The sequence below is a fragment of the Carassius gibelio genome, chromosome B15 (genome assembly GCF_023724105.1).
Source record: "Carassius gibelio isolate Cgi1373 ecotype wild population from Czech Republic chromosome B15, carGib1.2-hapl.c, whole genome shotgun sequence".
Taxonomy (NCBI): Eukaryota; Metazoa; Chordata; class Actinopteri; order Cypriniformes; family Cyprinidae; genus Carassius; species Carassius gibelio.
The window spans coordinates 15738982-15758369 of NC_068410.1; the positions used below are offsets into that span (position 1 = coordinate 15738982).

At 35.6% G+C, this 19388-nt stretch overlaps 1 protein-coding gene across 20 annotated transcripts in view; it reads left to right on the forward strand.

Annotated features, from left to right (window-relative positions):
• Positions 1-19388, forward strand: part of ncam1b (neural cell adhesion molecule 1b) — a 108150-nt gene that overhangs the window by 81858 nt on the left and 6904 nt on the right. For 5 of the 20 annotated variants that reach the window (XM_052576009.1, XM_052576014.1, XM_052576018.1 and 2 more), the window contains 7 exons: positions 299-395; positions 689-859; positions 2031-2159; positions 4013-4027; positions 4469-4501; positions 11828-11952; positions 12033-12213. In XM_052576009.1, the coding sequence (XP_052431969.1) occupies positions 299-395; positions 689-859; positions 2031-2159; positions 4013-4027; positions 4469-4501; positions 11828-11952; positions 12033-12213 (751 nt within the window). Of the gene's footprint in view, positions 1-298; positions 396-688; positions 860-2030; positions 2160-4012; positions 4028-4468; positions 4502-11827; positions 11953-12032; positions 12214-17413; positions 18422-19388 lie in introns of those variants that run through there. The other 15 variants (XM_052576020.1, XM_052576016.1, XM_052576022.1 and 12 more) reach the window with 7 other exon arrangements.

Below are 19388 nucleotides of genomic sequence, written 5' to 3' on the forward strand. Positions count from 1 at the left end.
ATGGATTTGAAAACAAGCTGCATTTTCTGTAGTATACATATTTTACCTACCTGATTTATTTAGATTTTGGGGTGAAATGTGACCTGGATCGGTTTTCGTAAGCTTTTGCCAGAAAAAAGGGATAGTGTTGCTGTAGGGCATTACTGCAGCCTATGCATCTTATCAATATTTTAGCACAGGGCGAACGCTGTCAGATGTAAATACACATCTAATGGAACGGCAGTGATAAAATGCATGTTTGAAAGAGAAATGCTGAGATCGAGACTAGAGGTTAATGCATTCGCTTGATCTGTCCCAGGTCAATCCAGAGTCTCAGAGCGACTTTGGCAACTACAACTGTTCTGCCTCCAATGAGATCGGGACCGAATCCAAAGAGTTCATCGTGATCCCAGCTGGTCTGTTTCTCTGTATTGATCTCAAAACAAACACAATATACTCATTTATGGGAGTAGAAAATCGCATTGACATTGAGTGTTTGGGTGCTTTTTTGCTTTTGAGGTACTGTATTTTTAAATTACCTGCCATTGTAGACTTTGTTCAATAAAGTGCAATGCAATAGCTGCAATTTTCCTCTTGTAAACGTGGTGCAGAAGCGCAACACTGTGCAATCACGCCGTATAATCGAGCATAAGCTGTTAAAGTGCAGTTGTCCCACTGCGTATTGTGAAGTGTCTCCCCTGTGGTGCAGATGTGCCCTCGGCGCCGTCCATCACTCAAGTGCAGCCGTACTCCAGCACGGCTCAGGTGCTTTTCGAGGAGCCCGAGTCCACTGGAGGAGTTCCTGTGCTCAAGTACCGAGCCGAGTGGAGAGCGGTGGGCCGAGGGAAATGGGTGCAGCGAGTCTATGAGGTGAAAGACGGTGAGTTTGTCACGTGAAATGAGGAAAACCAGCCATATTATGTCTATTATCAACACCACTGCATGGCTTGTAAACTTTAATAATGGACTTATACTGTATCATGGAATCACACAATTTTATATATATATATATATATATATATATATATATATATATATATATATATATATATATATATATACACGCATATATACACGCATGACCATTCTACATCCATAATACTACCCAATACCTACATTTAACAAATTACTATTAATTATTGTAAAAATTATTGTATTGATGTCACATCTGTGGTCACATTTAACATGCACTTCAAAAGTTTCAGGTCAGTGAGATTTTATATCAGATTATGATTTATGATATATAGATTTTATATATAATATTGTGAAATATTATTACATTTTTAAGTAACTATTTTGTTTGTAATGTATTGTAAAATGCAATTTATTCCTGTAATCTCAAAGCTAAATTTCAATCAGCCAATACTTCAATAAAACTAAATGGTCTGTTTTGGGGTGTCAGAAACTTATAACTAGATGGAAAAGAAAAAAAATAAATCAATTTGCAACAAAAATGTACAGTTTTTAATATGCAATTATTTTTATGAGCTGCTTGATAAATTTCAATTAGGCGTTGCATGTAATGAAACGCACGCAGAAAATAAACAATTGATTAAAAAAATGGCTTTACATACAATTTACTAGAAATTTGTTCTGGTTATGTATCATAAATGGTCCCGTAAGTAATAAAATGGGCATAATGAAAATGCTTTCATCTTTTACTCACCCTGTCATTCAAAACCTGTGTAACTTTTATTCTACACACAGAAGAAGATATTTTTGAGAAATGTCACAGTGTTTATTACAGTGGATGTCAATGGTAACCAAAACTATTAGGTTAACAACGTTTTTCAGGATATCTTCTTTTCTGCAGAAGAAGGAACCACATAAGGGTGAATAAAGGATAACAGACTTCTTGTTATTGGGTGAAAAATCCCTTTAAGTAATATTTTAGCCATGTTTTTAGCTACTTTATGCTTGTAGCTTTAAATGTCAAATGTATTTCCTCATGTTCAGTGGCAAGGTTTTGTGTTGCCCATTTAACATCCATGCTGTTGTTTATGAATTAATGAATGAGTTTTTGATTAAATCGGCTTCTCACTGCTTCCCAGCAGGACTGAGTTCAGTCACAGTCTCCGGCCTAAAACCCGAAACCGATTACGAAGTCAAGATGTCTGCCATCAACGGCAAGGGTGAAGGCGACAGCAGCCAGTCAGTGGTCTTCAAAACCGAGCATATCCGTGAGTATCACGTTTCTCTCTCAGGGGCACATGGTTCCATCAACAGCAGCGCAGCGTGGCGTGACGGCCCACACACCTCTTCACCAGCAAGTGTGAAATCTTTGGCTGACGCAAACGCTAAAATATACAATTTGTGCTCATGGTGCTAAAGAATAGGACGTAATGACTTAAGTAGTTTGAATATTAACATATTTTCAGTCCCTTGACCAGTTCTCTAATTTTACTGAATTACAAATCTGGCATTGCATAATGACATTATATAAGGTTAAGTGTGTATTTGTTATCAATTAATGAATATTTAATGCTGTATCAGGGTTAAAAAAGTTGCTTGAGATAAAATAAACGTTAACTAAAATCAAATACAATTTTAACATCTCAAATTAAGATGATTTCAGCATTTAGATAATTCAGGAAAATATAAGTAAATAAAGAAAATGTATATAAAACGCACATAAGAACAAATAAAAAATGCTAAAAATGTAACTTTAAAATGAAAACTAAAGATATAAAAATGTAAAATAATAAAAACTATAATTTTACACAATAGATAATAAAATATTCGGACTGATAGATTGATTAGTTGAAGTGAAATTTTGGTCTAAAGATAATCTGACTGCAACTCTGTCAGTATTATGCACTCCAGACAGGCTTTGCATGGCTCTTTTTGAGCAGTGGCTTCTTTTGTGCCTCCCTCCTGTTCAGGCCAGTATTATGTAGAGCTCTTGATATGGTTGACTGGCTCACCTTTTCTCTGTTCTCTGCTGAACTGAACTGAACTCTTGTCGCTCCTTCAGAGTAATTGTTAGCCTGTCTGCGGTGTCTCTCAGAGTTTTGAAGGACCACCTTTTCTAGGCGACACCAGGGTGGTTTGATGTAGTTGCCAATTTTTGACAACCTATAAACAGTTCCCACTTGGCTATCCAGTGTTTTGCACCTTTTTTGCACTCATGCAGGTTATGTATTATTCATCACGAAGAGAAACCTGGTGGTTATTTTAATCATTCATAGGTAGAAGCCTATGAATGTTCTATAAAGGTAAGATAAAAACCGCCACAGCAAATTTGTATTATTTATTTTTTTACAAGAATATAAAATTGGTACATTTTGACTTTCAGTACATAGAAAAAGATCACAAAAGACTGAATATTAATGTTTTATTTGTAATTCAGTGCAATGAGAACACTGGTCTTGAGGCATTTGCAAATTACGGCGTGTGAATAATATATGCTTAGCAGGTTTATTGCTGCTAAGCACATTCATATATACTCTGATCACATAAATGATTTCTCATATCAATAATTGATTCATCTACGAGAAATCCGACTGGTAAGAACAGAACATCTTGTTCTCACGCAGGACAAAATTCTGCAAACATTGCACAAAACATCAATAAAAATCAATCATAGCGTTGCACACTACAAGAATATATTCCTGTGATTTGTGTTGATATTCGCATCACGTATAAACACCACACACACCTACCCTCTTACTCCCCCTGTTGGTTATTTGTGTGATGTTTTGGACTTCCAGAGATGTTATTATCACATAATACACTCAACACATTGTGCGCTGGGATTTATTTCCTGCCAGTACATGAAAAAAAACCCATTTAGAGCCGAAATCTCCAGGATGTAGTCCAGAGAGTAATGACTCTAACTCAGGTAAAGTATGAGTGATGAGAGAGTAGTGCTGTCTGATCTTCTTACCAGCCTTTACCCTTTGACATTGTCAGACTTTTCTTTTCTTTTTTCATCCTGTCATTTTATGTGATTTTCTTCTATTTTGTTTCCCATTTGTATGTTTTATTTTTTTCTTCTTTTCTCATCTTTTTCATTTCCCACTGGATCCCTTAGGGTATTCTTACACAAGTAAGTGTTCATATTCCCCCGTGATCATTATCTTTTGATATCATTCATATTTCTTCGTATTTTATTATTTGTTAATATCTTGTCTAGTGGTTGTAGGATTTAAAGACCCCATGAAATCAAAATGAGAGTTTTATGGCTTTAAGTCCATGTCTGTAATGAGGTCAGCCGTATGTTATTGTACTCGTAAAAGTTTACTGAATTAACATATTTGTGCTCTTTGGAATGAGACTGTCCTCTAATTAGCAGTAGTAAGTATCAAACCAACATGGATGTGACATACAGTGCACTAAAGGCTACTTTCTGTTTTATTGGGATATATATTAACACATGAGAGATCACTTGGTTCTCATATGTTCTTATGGTGTCTTTAAGTTCAAATGCTAGCCTTTTCCTCAAACAAACAAAAGAAGTGAACCTGTTCTTTTTTCATATGCTCCCTAGATGGGATTTTTCATTTTCACACTGAGGACACAGGTTTGTTATGGAGCTGTATGACGATCTTCATAGTTATGAATGTTTAATATTAAAGGAGTGGTTCACTTCCAGATTGAAAATTTCCTGAAAATGTATTCACCCCCATGTCATCCAAGATGTTCATGTCTTCTTTTCTTTAGTCGCAAAGAAATACATTTTGGAAGGGTTAAAGGTCTAAATTGCAGATTCAATACAACTTCAAAGGGCTTTGCATGATCCCAGCAGAGAGATAAGGGTCTTATCTATTGAAATGATCTGTAATTTTTCTTAGAAAAATACAAAATTATATACTATTTAACCACAAATAATCATCTTGCACTAGCTCGACCTTATGCATTATGGAATCATGTTGGAAAGGTCATGCATGGTTAGTTATTTGTCTGTGTACTTCAGTTTCAAAAAGGTAGAGGTCTGTACATCAACCTGTGTCACACGTAGAGCTGGTTGATTAATCGAAAATAAATCAAAACTCGGAACCTGAAATTCGGAACCTGTAACCGACGTAATTTTTCCATGTCAGTTATTTCGTTATTTTAATCCTGTTAATTCCTCCCCATTAAGACCATTCTGCTGTATGTCTGTATGTTGTCAGCGCTATACAGACGTGTACTGTATGACCGTTGGGCCAACATTGCAAGCTTTTGTTTACAGTAGCAGGTTGGCATGGCAACTTTTGTATTTGCCAGCAATTTGGCAGAGTAGGTATTCTGTGCGTTTTTTTTTTTTTGCCATTCATGAGAGCTGCATCTCGTGCTTTAGATGCAATGACAGAGTGACAGGACAAGAAGATCCTGAGAGGAAGACCACATGCAACAGCAATCATGACACACATGTATAACTATGAGGGCAAAAAATAAATAAATAAATAAAAAAATATTTGTAATAAAGGTAAAACATTTAATTAATCAAAGTTTTTTATGTTAAGTTTTATTGCCCAGCCCTAGTCACCTGTGACGTTTCCAACATGACTATCTAATGTTGAGGTAGTGCAAGACGTGCATTTGTGATTTTAAAAGTACAGTATAAAATAAATTAAAATAAATGTTTTGCTAGATAAGAACCTTATTCCTCAGCTGGAATTAGGTAGAGCCCTTTGAAGCTGCATTGAAACTGCAATTTGGACCTGCAATCAACTGGCTACCATTGAAGTCCACTATATGGAGAAAAATCCTGCAATGTTTTTCTCAAAAGACTTTGCAAACATCTTGGATGACATGGGGCTGAGTAAATCAGGAATTTTTCGTTCTGGAAGTGAACTTTCAAACATAAACCAAGAAAATCCTTCTGAAGGTAATATAATAAGTTGATATAACATAATGTTCTAGTTTTGTGGTTGCAAAAAGCCTCCACTTGTCTTCATCTTTAGGCAACATTCAGTTAATTAATAGTCTGCATGAAGTATTTAAAGTTTAACAACTTTAAATATTTCTTTAGCGATTGAGATCCAGTGTGATGTGCTTACAGTGTCGCGTGCTTTGTCCAAACACTAATGCATGATCCTTTAGTATTGTATCAATACTTCAGTGTTTCCTCTGTTTTTCATTGAGAAATATGATTTGACAAGTTATCAGTAGTGTTTACTAAGGCAGTTATCACTCTCACTGTTGCTCTTACAGGATTTGAACAAACCTGTAACCCTGAGTATTAAACTTGAATATATAACTTATCCCATACTGTTTGAGCTCAGTGTATATTTAACACCTCAAATTGTACTGCAAAAGCGGTGTTGTTACTTTAATAAGCAATAATATTAATTCACCTGGCGGTTGATAAACTGATAAAACTGGTGAAAAAACCCCACAGATTTAATCTAAAGGAACCCAAGCCATATCTAGAGAACAGAATGTTATACACACCTTCTGATTTGCACTGAGAACGTTATATTTCGCACACTTTTGGCTCTTTTATTTTCCAAATGTAAAAACTGTCAAACAATACCTTGACAACTACTCAGAAGTCTTTAACAACTAGTGCTATAGCCACTACCAGGAACACCCTAGCAACTGCATTACAACTTTCATGCATACCCTAGCAACTGCTTAGAAAAACCTGCTTTGAACAACTTGGCTATAGTTAACAGCCATTGGGAAAACTATAGCAACCTCATAGAGTTGCAACACCATATTTAACACCCAGAACACTTTGGCAACACATTGCAACTCAATAGCAAACACCAAAAACAGCTTAGAAACAGAATATCAACATGTTAACAACCAGTTTACAACTTAACAAGCACATAGCAACAGGGTTGCAACCACTGGGGAAACTGTAGCAACCAAAAACTGTAGCAAAACCATATTAACCACACAGATTATTTTGGCAACTCCATAGCAACCACTAAGAACACCCAAGCAAGTCCATAGCAGCCACCAAGAACACATTACTAACAGCATAGCAACACAATGGAACACTCATAACATAAGTTGTCAGCTGCATAGCAACAAGCTGACAACCAACACATTGATAACCACTTTAACAAGTCTTTATCAACCAGTGCCATAGCAACTACCAAGAACACCCTAGCAACTGCTTAGCAACCACCAAGAACACCCTAGCAACTGATAAAGAAAAACTTTGAATAACTTAGATATGGTTAATAGCAACTGGGAAAACTGTAGCAACCACAAACTGTTGCAACAGTGTATCACATCACAGAACACTTGAACAACTCCATAGCAACCACCAAAAACACCTTAAAAACAGCATAGGAAAACCCAGAACCACTCAGAAAAGTTTTAACTGCATACCAACAAGCTGACAACCAACACGCTGACAACCATTCAGAAATATGTAACAACCAGTGCCATAGCAACCACCAAGAACACTATACAAAATCATAGCAACACATTTTTTTACATTTTCAACTGCATAGCAGCAAGCTGAGAACTGACAACCACTCACAAAACATCTAGTGCCATAGCAACTACCAAGAACACCCTAGCAACTGCATAGAAACCACCAAGAACACCCTAGCAACTGCTTTAAAAGAAATACTCAACCACTCAGGACACTTCAACAACCAAATAATAGCAAAAGCCAAGAACACCCCAGTAAACATATAACAACACTCTAAAGAACAATTTTGCGACTGTATAGCAACACAATGATAGCCAAGCAGCTGCATAGCATCACCGTAGCAACTGTCACACCACACCAGATCTTTACAATCACCACTCAACGTTTTCTTCAGAATATGTAAACAGTGAACTGGTTTGGGTGATTTTCAGTTGGTTAAGGCTAGAGGGTATACACACACACACACACACACACATTTGTGTGTATATATGTATGTATATGTGTGTGTGTATGTGTGTATGTATGTATATAGCAAACATTTTGACTGGTTTTACATTATTGTAAGGGATTGGGATAGGTGTAGACATTGATAAAACACAATCTAAGAGGTAGAAAATTTAATTTATTGTTAGCTTCCGGTTTTAGCTGTATTCCTTCTAGCCACAACCTGTTTTTAACCAGACCATATGCTCAATCTCTCAGAGGAAATCCTGCTCAGTGTGTCTCTGCTTTTGTTGTTGTGATCTTCATAATTAAAGCCAATTTTGAGTTGCTTGGTTTTATGTTTTTCTGCAGTTTGCTAACCCTTGACTTGTTCTGTTTTTCACATGGTTACATTTGTGTCTGTATTTTTGTATCTTTCATGCAACCTCTTCCAATTTCCTTTCAACCAATCATGTGCGTGCATATGATGTGACTGTGTCATGTGGCTTGCATGGTGCTGGTGATGTCATCATCCACACTGACGAGCAGAAGGTAAACACTCGGGCCCGGCTCCATCCTCTTATGTGCAGGATTAGCTCTCACTCGCATCGGAATCACCGCATTCATCCCTAAGCAGCCATTATAACTCACTCCTGTCACATTTCTAGAATTAAATCCCCTCAGACAGGTCATGAAAATTCATCCATTCCCAATTTTTAACGGAGATTGTTACCCTTGAGCAACCACTGCGCTCTGACTGCACAAATTATCTTCCGTGGTGAATATGCAATCAGAAAGAAGAAAAAAAAAAAGTTGATGCCATGTCCTGCCAACCATGGAAATGACATCAAAAGCTCTGGAGCTGAAAAACATTTCCCCAGAGCGATCGCTGGGTACGACGATCTCGTTCTTTTATGTTCAGTCTAAACATTTTGACAAGCAGCGGGTTTACAGACACTCGACACTGACGTCCTTTCATCCTGTGCTGCTTTGGATACGCTGCTACCAGTGTACAATTATATCCAAATTAGGAAAGCCCTAAAAATGCTACAGCAGACGCTGTGAGTGGTTGATCTCAATGGTTTATTTATTCTCCGGATTCAAGCATGTTTCAGTAACTTTCACAGTACCACATTTCCTTTCAGCGCACCTTTGAACCTTTTAGAGGGGTCCTCCTCTCCTCTCCAAAGTTTGTCCTTTGATGTATCGGTTGTTTTTGCCTGCATGTAAATTTTATGTTGACTCTGTACAGAAAAATATTGTGCCTTTCTTTTCATTGCACAGTTGCTTATTTTGCTTGCACATCTTGACTAATGATACAGGTTTTACAATGTTTCTGTGATTGGAGTATATTGGTCTGTTTTGCTTGTCTTTTTATAAGACAAAAAGGGGCAAATTTATTGAACAGTTGCGTCATTTTACGTGTTTATTCACAAACCACACACAATCCTGTTCAAGCAGTTAAATAGTACCATGTACATTTAAAGTAATAGTTCACGCAAAAATGTAAATTCTGTGATTAATAAGTCACCCTCATACGACGTTCAAATTTTAATGCACGGAAGTAAAGAAATTTTTTTTTTTTTTTTTTTTTTTTTTTAAGGCTTAAATGCGTTAACTTCCTGTAGTTGTGGCCAATTCAGCTCAAATTCCAGCTGATGGTATTGAAAGGCCAATTATGCAACAAAGGCCATTTTGGGCGTGTTTGAAATATTACCTAATTTGCATTACGCATTTAGCGAATCTGTCGCTAAAACAACACAGTCAGCGCGTGCAAATAAATGGCACAATTCATTCTTGGTGAATTCTCCCCAGAATATCTCAACGTGGCTGCCATTAAGATAATGAACATGCAAATTCATTTGCAAACGTGTAAAACTCTTTATTTTTAGTCTCATTTCATTTACTGCTGTTTGCTCCCTTGTGTATATGATAATTTAATTCACTGTATCCTGTAGGGACAGATGGCCAAGGAGGATGGAATTAATCATGCAGTGCTTGCACTTTCATTATTTAAGAGATGAGCGTTTATTGATGACCCTTTAAACTGTCAGTCGAGTAGAATAGCTGCTTGTTAATTGAGCTGATTGTTTGGGATTGGAGCTCCTTGCATCAGTTAGTGGGGCTTCTGCCATTTTACGTGCTGCACGTTTATGCCCTCAGAACACATTAAGATTAATTACTGCATTTTTATCACATCTCATTCCGTTTTTGCAGTTACGATAGTGTTTGGTAGCAGAAAATCCATAGAGAGTCTCACTACTTTAATTTCACAACTGCATAAACACATTTTATATAATAGTGAATAATACAAGTAGTTGTACAAACAAAATGAAAGAAAAAAGACCTGTACATTGAGATTGTGTGAATGAAAGCATCTCTCTCATACAGGCTAATAGCTAAATACTGCCTTAATGAGAGTAAATGCCTTCATCTTTCCATCCGCAGAGTACACGAGTAGCTTCTGCCTGCAGTGTTGTTATACAGTACATGTCACTCTGCGGCGTCAAACTAATGTAGTGAATCAAACGAGCATTCGCTGGTCATTAAAATGAAATGGATCATGATGGCCCGTGAAGGAGAGGCCTCAGTGAACAGCGCCATAGAACTATTCCCAATTCACAGTGCCCTAATACACATGACTGCTCTATAGGGATGCTCACAGTTCACCGTGACCTCCAAATATCAGCCTACTCATCTAAGGAGCCACAGCCAAGCAGCATGTGTCTTATTATTCTATTACTCGCCTATATGGAATCATTGGCGTGTAGGAGGCTAAGAATAATTGGAGTTGGAAAACTGCCAGCATTTTAATGCACGTAATAAGGGGTTGACTGGCATTTCACTGGCCGGAATTGATATCTTCAGATCTGGGTGGCCAATAGTGTAATGCTGATACACATAATACAGTTTTAAAGCTATGTTTTGTTTGTTTCAATCTTGAATCAAGGCGAATGGCATGGATTTGTGATTTTAATTTAATTGGATAAAAAAGCTGAATTTTAACATTTATTGAAAATGTTATTGCTTTAATAATATTGTTATGAGATATTTGTAGTTTGGAGTGACTTCCTGTTTATTTGATTAATAACAGATGGAGGACTGTTTGAAGAAACCTGTTAAAATTATTATGTTGTATGTTATTCGATTACTGCAATTGACAAAATTATCGACCGATGCCGAAAATCTCAAAATAGCCAGTTATCACCCTACATATTGACCTGTTATTGCTCATAATAACGCCATTATGTAATGCTTATTTCCCTTCTTCTTTGGACCTTTTTTCCTTTTACACATATTCATTTTAAAGGGGATAGTTCATCTAAAAATGAAAAATCTGTCATCATTTATTCGTCTGTGTGTCATTTCAAACCTATAAGCCTTTGGTTTATCTTCAAAACACAATGAACTTGAGTTTTGTCCCTCCATTGCAAGTCCACACAACCCAAACGTTTAAGCTTCAAAAAGTTTATAAACATATAAAATTAGTTCAAATGGTTTTATCAATCATCTAAAATCACATGTGAAGTCACTTTATATAATGAACCAAATTTAGGCTTTTCTTCATACAGTGCATTCGGAAAGCATTAAGACCCCTTTCTGATTATATATATCACATTTACATAAGTTTTCAGACCCTTTGCAACAACACTCGATATTTGGCTCAGGTGTCCCATTTCTCTTGATCGTTCCCGATATATTTCTACACCTTGATTGGAGTCCACCTGTGGTAAATTTTATTGATTCAAATTCTGTTTTCACTGTTGTTATTAGGTACAGAGTGTACTGTAGATTAATGAGGGAAAAAATAATAATTGAAACAATTTAGTGTAAGTGTGCAACATAACAACATTTTAAAAAGTAAAGGGGGTCTGAATATTTTCTGAATGCATTGGATCTAAAAGCATAGAGCACATCCAACATGATAAACAGAAGCTTGATTGATGTACAGATTTGGTGGATAATTTTGGTTTTTAAAGATGAAGCAAAGTTTTACAGGTTTATAATGGCATGAGGGTAAGTAATTGGTGACAGATTGGGTGAACTGTTTCTTAAAATCCCCATGTTTTTCTTTCTCACATCATTGTAACTGGTTTGTTGTTGTAGGAGAACCAAGTCCTCCTATACTAGAGGGCACCATCCAACCCAAAGGCAATTCTCTCAAAGTGAAATGGACCAAACAAGATGATGGAGGGTCACCAATCACCCATTATTTGGTCAGATACAAAGCTGTGAGTATCTAAATATGAATATATTTTAAGTGTTCTTTTTAATTTTGGTTGCAAGTTTCATGCTTGGCCATTGTACGCAGAGGGAAGACTCTGACTGGAAGCCCGAGATCCGTCTGCCCAATGTGAGCGAGTATGTAATTCTGATTGAGCTGGAGTGGGACACCGAGTATGATGTGTTTGTGGTGGCAGAGAACCAGCAGGGCAAGTCCAAGCCCGGCACTCTGACCTTCAGAACCTCATCGGAGCCTGCAGCAACCACAGGTAACCCCCATCCGTCCCTCTCTCCTCCTCTCCTTCCATCCCTCCTTCTCTGTGCTCACCCTCGCCGCCCGTCTCAAGCACACTGATTTTAACAGCTGACTCAGAGCTGTAATGACACCAAACATGTGAATGCAGTGTGGGCCATCACTTACGCTGCATGATAAACAGTGAGTCATGCTACATGGCAGATCACGAAACACACGGACAAAACATTTGCCGGGTTCATATGGGATTTTTAATGCCATATTTCTATAACGTAAGATTAGTGCGAGACTTTAGTACCAGAGCTGGCCGTTTGAGCTGTTTTAGATGTAGCCAATTATGTAAAGTAGGAGAGACAGAAGGGCAGTTTTAATCACAAACAAGTGTTTTATATATAATTAATCAATATTACAAAATACATCTAACAAAACTAAAAATCGAAAATTAAGCTATAATTATATATAATAATTAAAAGTTCATAATTAAAATCGGGGATTCTTTTTAGCTGCAAAATTCTGCAACATTTAAAAGGTAAAGATAGCTTATATATTATTTACACACACACACACACTCAAAAAATGCAAAATAAAAAAATAACAATCTTCTCATTTATTTTTTAAAATTGTCTTTGTGAAAAATAAAAATAAAAAATAAATGTATATACTATGATGTGTATATATAAAACTATATTGTATAGTTATGTATGTATAATTTGTTGATAGTGATAATATATTAATGAATAATTATTACAAAAACATTGGACAAAGTAAAGTAAGTAAGTTATGATTATATATAATTACAAAATTCCTTTAGGGATTTTTTCCAGGGATTCCTTTTAGCTGCACAATTCTTCAACATTTAAAAGATAGACGTATCTTAAGATATAAAAATATATTTTATTTACATATTTTACATACGTGTGTGTGTGTGTGTGTGTGTATGTATGTATATATATATATATATATATATATATATATATATATATATATATATATTAGGACTTTCAATCGTTTTAATTTTTATCTAATTAATACATAATTTTTCTGTGATTAATCGCATAATTCATGAAATTAAGCATAGACCATTTATCTTGTTTAAGATGTTTTTGTCATCATTTGCAATATCCAGCAAAATAAACCAAAAGGTTGAAGGGGATTCTTTCTCTTTTATTTCAAGATAAATTGAGATATCTTTCCAAAAAAATACACTTAGAAACTCCAAAAGGGCACCAAAGAACCAAATGATATAAAGAGCCCATATAAGCACATATGAAAGAAAGACAAAATCAGAAATGTATAGTAAGTGCAACAGCAAATAGCTTTTTTACATTTTAAAGAGGCCAAGTTGCGATACCGAACAGGACCACATGGAGATGCCAAAAAGAAAAACGCCTGGTGACTGCATATATCTACTACAGTCCATGGATTCATTCTGTATAGCTAAACACTGCAACATAAACATGACAAAACGTTCTCATAAATGTGTGTGAAACAACATGAAAGTATGGAAATGTCTGTGCCTGTGCATAAATACAAAAGCGCAATCAGTGCGTCAAGAGCACTCATACACGCATTATTATAATGGACTCATGTGTGCTTATTGTACAACTCCTGTAAGCCACCGCAATCGTCTTTACCTTGATTACCGTCTTCGTCCATCAAAACTCTACTACTGAGACTGGTTATTAAGTCGAAAAAACGAAATTTGCATCTCATCTGGCCATACAATTAAATATGGTGGGATGTGTTGACAATCCGTTCAGTCTGTACTTCACACAGCGTGACGGGTGAGTGCTCGCGCTCCTTAGAGACAATCACAGAATATGACAGAGCTCGTGTTTTAAAGCAAAACACACTGAAAAAATAATTCACTTAAAACGCAACCTGAATCCCTGTTCTCTCTGCAATCTCCGATGTAATCAGCCTGGTTTCCTTTATATTAGCGCTGTTTTGGACGGATCGTTTGAATGCATTCACTTACTGGATCATTGGACTAAAACTTTCCTGGAGTTTAGTGGCTTAAAATGATCTGATTGCAAGCAGAGAAGGAAAATGAATGGGTTAAAATAAAAGTGAAGTTATTTTGCATGCATTAACGCGTTAACAATGAAAGCCCAATTTTATATATATATATATATATATATATATATATATATATATATATATATATATATATATATATATATTATGAATGATAAATAAAATCACAAGTTAACCCAATCACTTACTTTTATAATATGGGCCGATATCTGATATTTTACCGACATGTTCCCTATTTTAATGTAATAACTATTTTATACAGGATTAACCTTTTGCATGTTCAACAAAATCAGCATTGCTTCTTGGAAATAATTCATAATTAGTCTTGCATGGTCAGTTAACTTTGTGAAGCACGTTGTATTTCTCTAAGAAAAGAATCAGCAGACCTCTTGCGTTCACATGCAGGAACACTCTGAGTCACTGTCTCTTCAGTGTTGTTGACTTGGCCTCCATTCACCTGTGACCAGGCTAACCCTCAAGTAGCCCACCCCCCGCCTGATGGAGAATCACTTCCTGTTTACAAACCCTGCCTAGTGTGCTGCGGCTACCCAGAAGCTGGGGGTTGCGCTCTGGTCAGGCATGCCAGGGCCACAGCTGGGGTTCACTGCTTCACTTGTAATGTAACAACAAGCATCTGGTGCTTATTAATGCAGGGAGACTTTGTCTGTCCCTCGCTGTCTCTCTCTCTCTCTCATTGACACTCTGAGACGGCCCTCTGGAAGTAGGAGGGCTGAATCGCCTCTCTCTTTGGCATACTAGGCTGTGAATGGCCCACATCCAAAGGCTGTTTGTTTCACTCACACCTCGGAGTACAGAACCGCACTCCTCACAGCATGCCAATGAGACCACATCACCTCCTGACTAGAACTTCACTAAACATGTTTTATTTTTTACTGTGATAACTAACGTTAAAGTTGAGAACAGCTTGGATGTTGGCGTGTTAGAAGTCTGGAGCATTTTGCAGTGCTTTAATGTAGCGCTTCTCCACTACAGCTCACATGTTTTTATTTATTTTGAGTAACATTTGAGCATGTACTTACTCGAAATAACCATTTTCACCAACCTGTGTGCAAGTTTTCGGGTTTATTTAATCATGTTTGGCATTTCATAACCTTGTAACTGAATATTTTATAAGAACTCATGCATTATTCTGCTGTTTGTTAATGAACTGTGTACATCTTGGAGCTACAATGTTAGTACAGGCATATTTCATAACCGCTCCAATCACAATGGAGATTTATTTAATATGGATGCATTTCGGACATTCTTCACAACAGATATGGTAAACTTCTGATACAGACTCGTTATCCTTTTCTGCTGGACGAACAGTTTTTAGGGGACATTCTTGGCCACAGTAGGTGTTTTTAAGCTTGTATGAAATATATTACTGATTTGACACTTAATTTACATTTAGTCATTTTGCAGATGATTTGATGCAAAGCGACTTACAATTTGGAGAAACATAAAGCGATGCTTCTTAGAGATAAACAGACACAGGTAGAGCTCGTATACCAAGTTTTAGGCATTGTTCAAATAAGTACAAGCTAGAAAGAGAAGGAATAAATAAAGAGATTAATTTAGATAATAATTAATGTATAATGAACAAAACAAGTGATAAACACCTCTTTTATGAGTAATTGTCATTTTTCTTATATTAATTTATATCAATATACTTTCAGGGTTTCTATTTAGCTGCCCACAACTTATTCTGCATTCTATTTAAAAGTGTATATATATTCTATATAAAATATATTAAATTGCTTAAAAATGTATTTATATATAATATTATCCACATATCTTATTTTAATATCATTTCGATACAGCTTTATTTATGAATATTGTTAGTAAAAAAAAAAAAAAAAATACCGGTTTCATTTTAATCTTGGTTAAATTTTGGTAATTTTGTTGTGTTTGTGTCCTTATTTGTAGTTAGTTTTATAGTTCTTTTAGTTTTTTTTTTTTTTTTTTTTGGTGTGTGTGTGTGTGTTTGTGTGTATATTAATCATAGTAAAAATAAATTTAATTGAGAAACTAGCTGTTTATATATATACACACATTCATTGATTTATTTTCTTATTTTATGGTTTAATTTTTCCATTTCAGTTTTCATTAACTATACTAACCCTGACAAACAAAAACTTTTTTTTTTTTTTTTTTCAAAATACATTTTAATGCTTTAAATATTGCTAGATGAAATAATGAAATAAAATGTTCCACAGTGACCGATAATTGAATTCAGGTCCAATTTGTTCTGCTGCTCTGCTCGTTAGCATTCAGTTATTCCACATATTTCTCATCTACTCTGAAGCAAAACTTCCCAGCACTGAGCTCTTCATTAGCTGCTTGCTCTCTAGAACGTTGTTTGTTTAATGCAACATTTTGCAGACCATTTTTGTGGTTCCAAAGCCAAGTAAATGTACTCTCTAATTAGCTTAAAACATAATAAATGGCTTTTCCCTGCTATTTGCTGTGTGGGCTGTGAGGTACACTGTGTTTTTGGTCTACATTATAAAGTGAAGTGCTAATTCTGCATGTTTTGCATAATCTTTAGTAACACCGTCCTGTTATTATCCTCGTTATAGTGCAATAAACAACTCCCACCGTCCCAGTAAAACCATTTGCTGGGCTTTTGCATGTCTTGTTTTGTTAACTAGGTCATTCTCAGGACGTGGTGCCATTTTATGCAAGAACATTTTAGGAACTCTTAAAAAATCCTATATTTTATTTAGTTTTAATTTAATGTAATTTGTATCATTTTTCTGGCGTTACTGCTGAAATCATATATTCACATTTTCCCGTCAATATATTGTAAATATAGATGAACATGGCAGCAGAACTGAGAATGACCCAACTTTTGTCACACATTTTCTCTTTCATCCTCAGCTTGTGCTTTCATTCATTTTCCTTTTTATCCCCACTTTACTTTTTCATTTTGAAATTGGTTTCCATGTTTGACTTTCTGCCTCTTGTTTTTTCTCTCTTTCTCTCTCTTCCCATTTCCCTTTTACCTTGTTTCTCTGTTGTCCTGTCGTTGTTCCTGGGCTTGGAAAATGGACGGACCATCACATGCACTCATAACACAAAACGTCCTGGTGCCAATACTCTTCCTCCTTCCCTTTGTTGTGGTTATTGCATGAATTGTTCCTGCCTGTGTTCTTGTGTGGGTCTTTGTTTTGTAGTCACTCAGAGTGGTTCTTCAGTCTCCTCCACTCTAGTGTCCCTTCTGCTCTCTCCGTTATTGCTGCTTTTGCTTTGATAGAGTCGAGGAAATGTCTTCTCCTCATGTTGAGGATCCTCTGCATGATTTGTCTCTGTGTCTCTCTAATGTGCTTTGAACACTGAGCCTCATTGACAAAGTAACTCCAATTACAACTTAAGGAAATACAAAAGATATTCAGTTTCAGATGACCAAATGCTTAAAATGACTGTGCTTTTTAATTTATGTCATTAAAAAAAAAGTAACTTTTTTTTTTATATATATATATATATATATCGCATCCAGTCTATAGACATTTGCACTGTATTATGAAAGTAAAACTGCATTGTTTCATTCTAGTGGCACCAGATGGAATTAACTGAACGCTGAACCCTGCCTTAAAACAGTAGTTATTAATCATACTTTAACAACTGTTTTAATGTTTAATGCAAGTTTATGGAGGATTTTTTATTTTTTTTTGGGTGAGGGTGGGGTAGTTTTAAAGGTAATTAAATAATGATCTTGAGGGGCAGGGCTTAGCAGATAGTTGCAAAAACAATGAAGAAATAATGAAACAGAAGGTCATGAAATAATATTTTAGAGACCGAATAATAATAGTGCATGGCCTCTGTGGGATTCTGTGTCTTTGGAAACAACAAGTACTTTTGCAGTTCCATGTAGTGCTGCTAATGATACAGTAATGACACGTTTCACCTTAAAGAATGAGAGAGTGAAACACTAAGTTAAAAGCAGAGAGACAATATATCTTGTCTGTCTTATATTCTTCTTTTGATCTACGGAGTGTTTCACCTAAAACTGTACCAGTCCTTTGGGATCCAACTTTGTAACAAATCTTTCAGATGTTATTTTATTACTTAAAAGACTTTTTGAGGCTTCTACTTACTGTAATGTTTAAAAAAAAACAGCATTGTATCATAGTCATCACTAGGGCTATTGTTCACATGTGGCATTATTAAATTCATTTTTTATATACTGTTGTAGTGTCATTTTTTGGGGGGGGGGGGGTTCTACAAAAGTTTGGGGTCTGTAGGTTTTAATTCTTTTTTTTTTTTTTCAAGACTGAATTTATACATTTAAAAAGTGCAGTAAAAGCAGTAGTGTTGTAAAACATTATTAGACTGTCACATGATCTTTCAGAAATAGTTCTAACATTCTAATTTGCTGCTTGAGAATCATTTATTATTATTTTTGTTGAAAACTTTTGTGCTGCTTAATATTTTTGTGGAAACAGAATTCTTTGAATAGCATTTTTTTAAATATAAATTAACACATTTCTTTATTGTCAGTTTGGATTAATACATTGTAATAGCAGGATAAATAGTTTTTATTTCTGAATTTATTTGTTTAAACTGACCCCAAACTTTTAAACGGTGGTGTACTGAATGTGTAATTTGCAATAACACACTAAGACTTCAATCTGTCATAAATAGCATTGATGTTGTGCTAGTTGCCATCATATCATGATGATCTTAACTGTCACTGGTGTTTATGGGTAAGTTTTTCTTGTTTTTTTTACCTTCTGGTAGTCACTAATAAACATAAAGGTTGGAAAGATGAAGGCCCAAGATTGTATCATCATTTTGTCACCCACATGTCATTCCAAACCTCTGACTTGATTTCTTGTGCTGATACAGAGAAGGTATTTTGCAGAATGTTAGTAACCGTTTTGGTTCCCATGGACTTTTGAGTAAACATTCTTCAGAATGTCTTTTGTGTCAATTTAAGAAACTAAGTTTAACAGTTTGGAATGACATGAGAGTGTGTAAATGATGAAAAAAATATATATTGAATGAACTACAACTTTAAGTCCAAACGTGTGTATTATATTCATTGAGTGCACAATTACATCTAAAGGTGGAGTTGTTAGCTTTGCCTTGTTTGCCTTCATCAATTGTCATTGCTGAATCCTGATCTGAACATAACTTGCTTGACTTGCT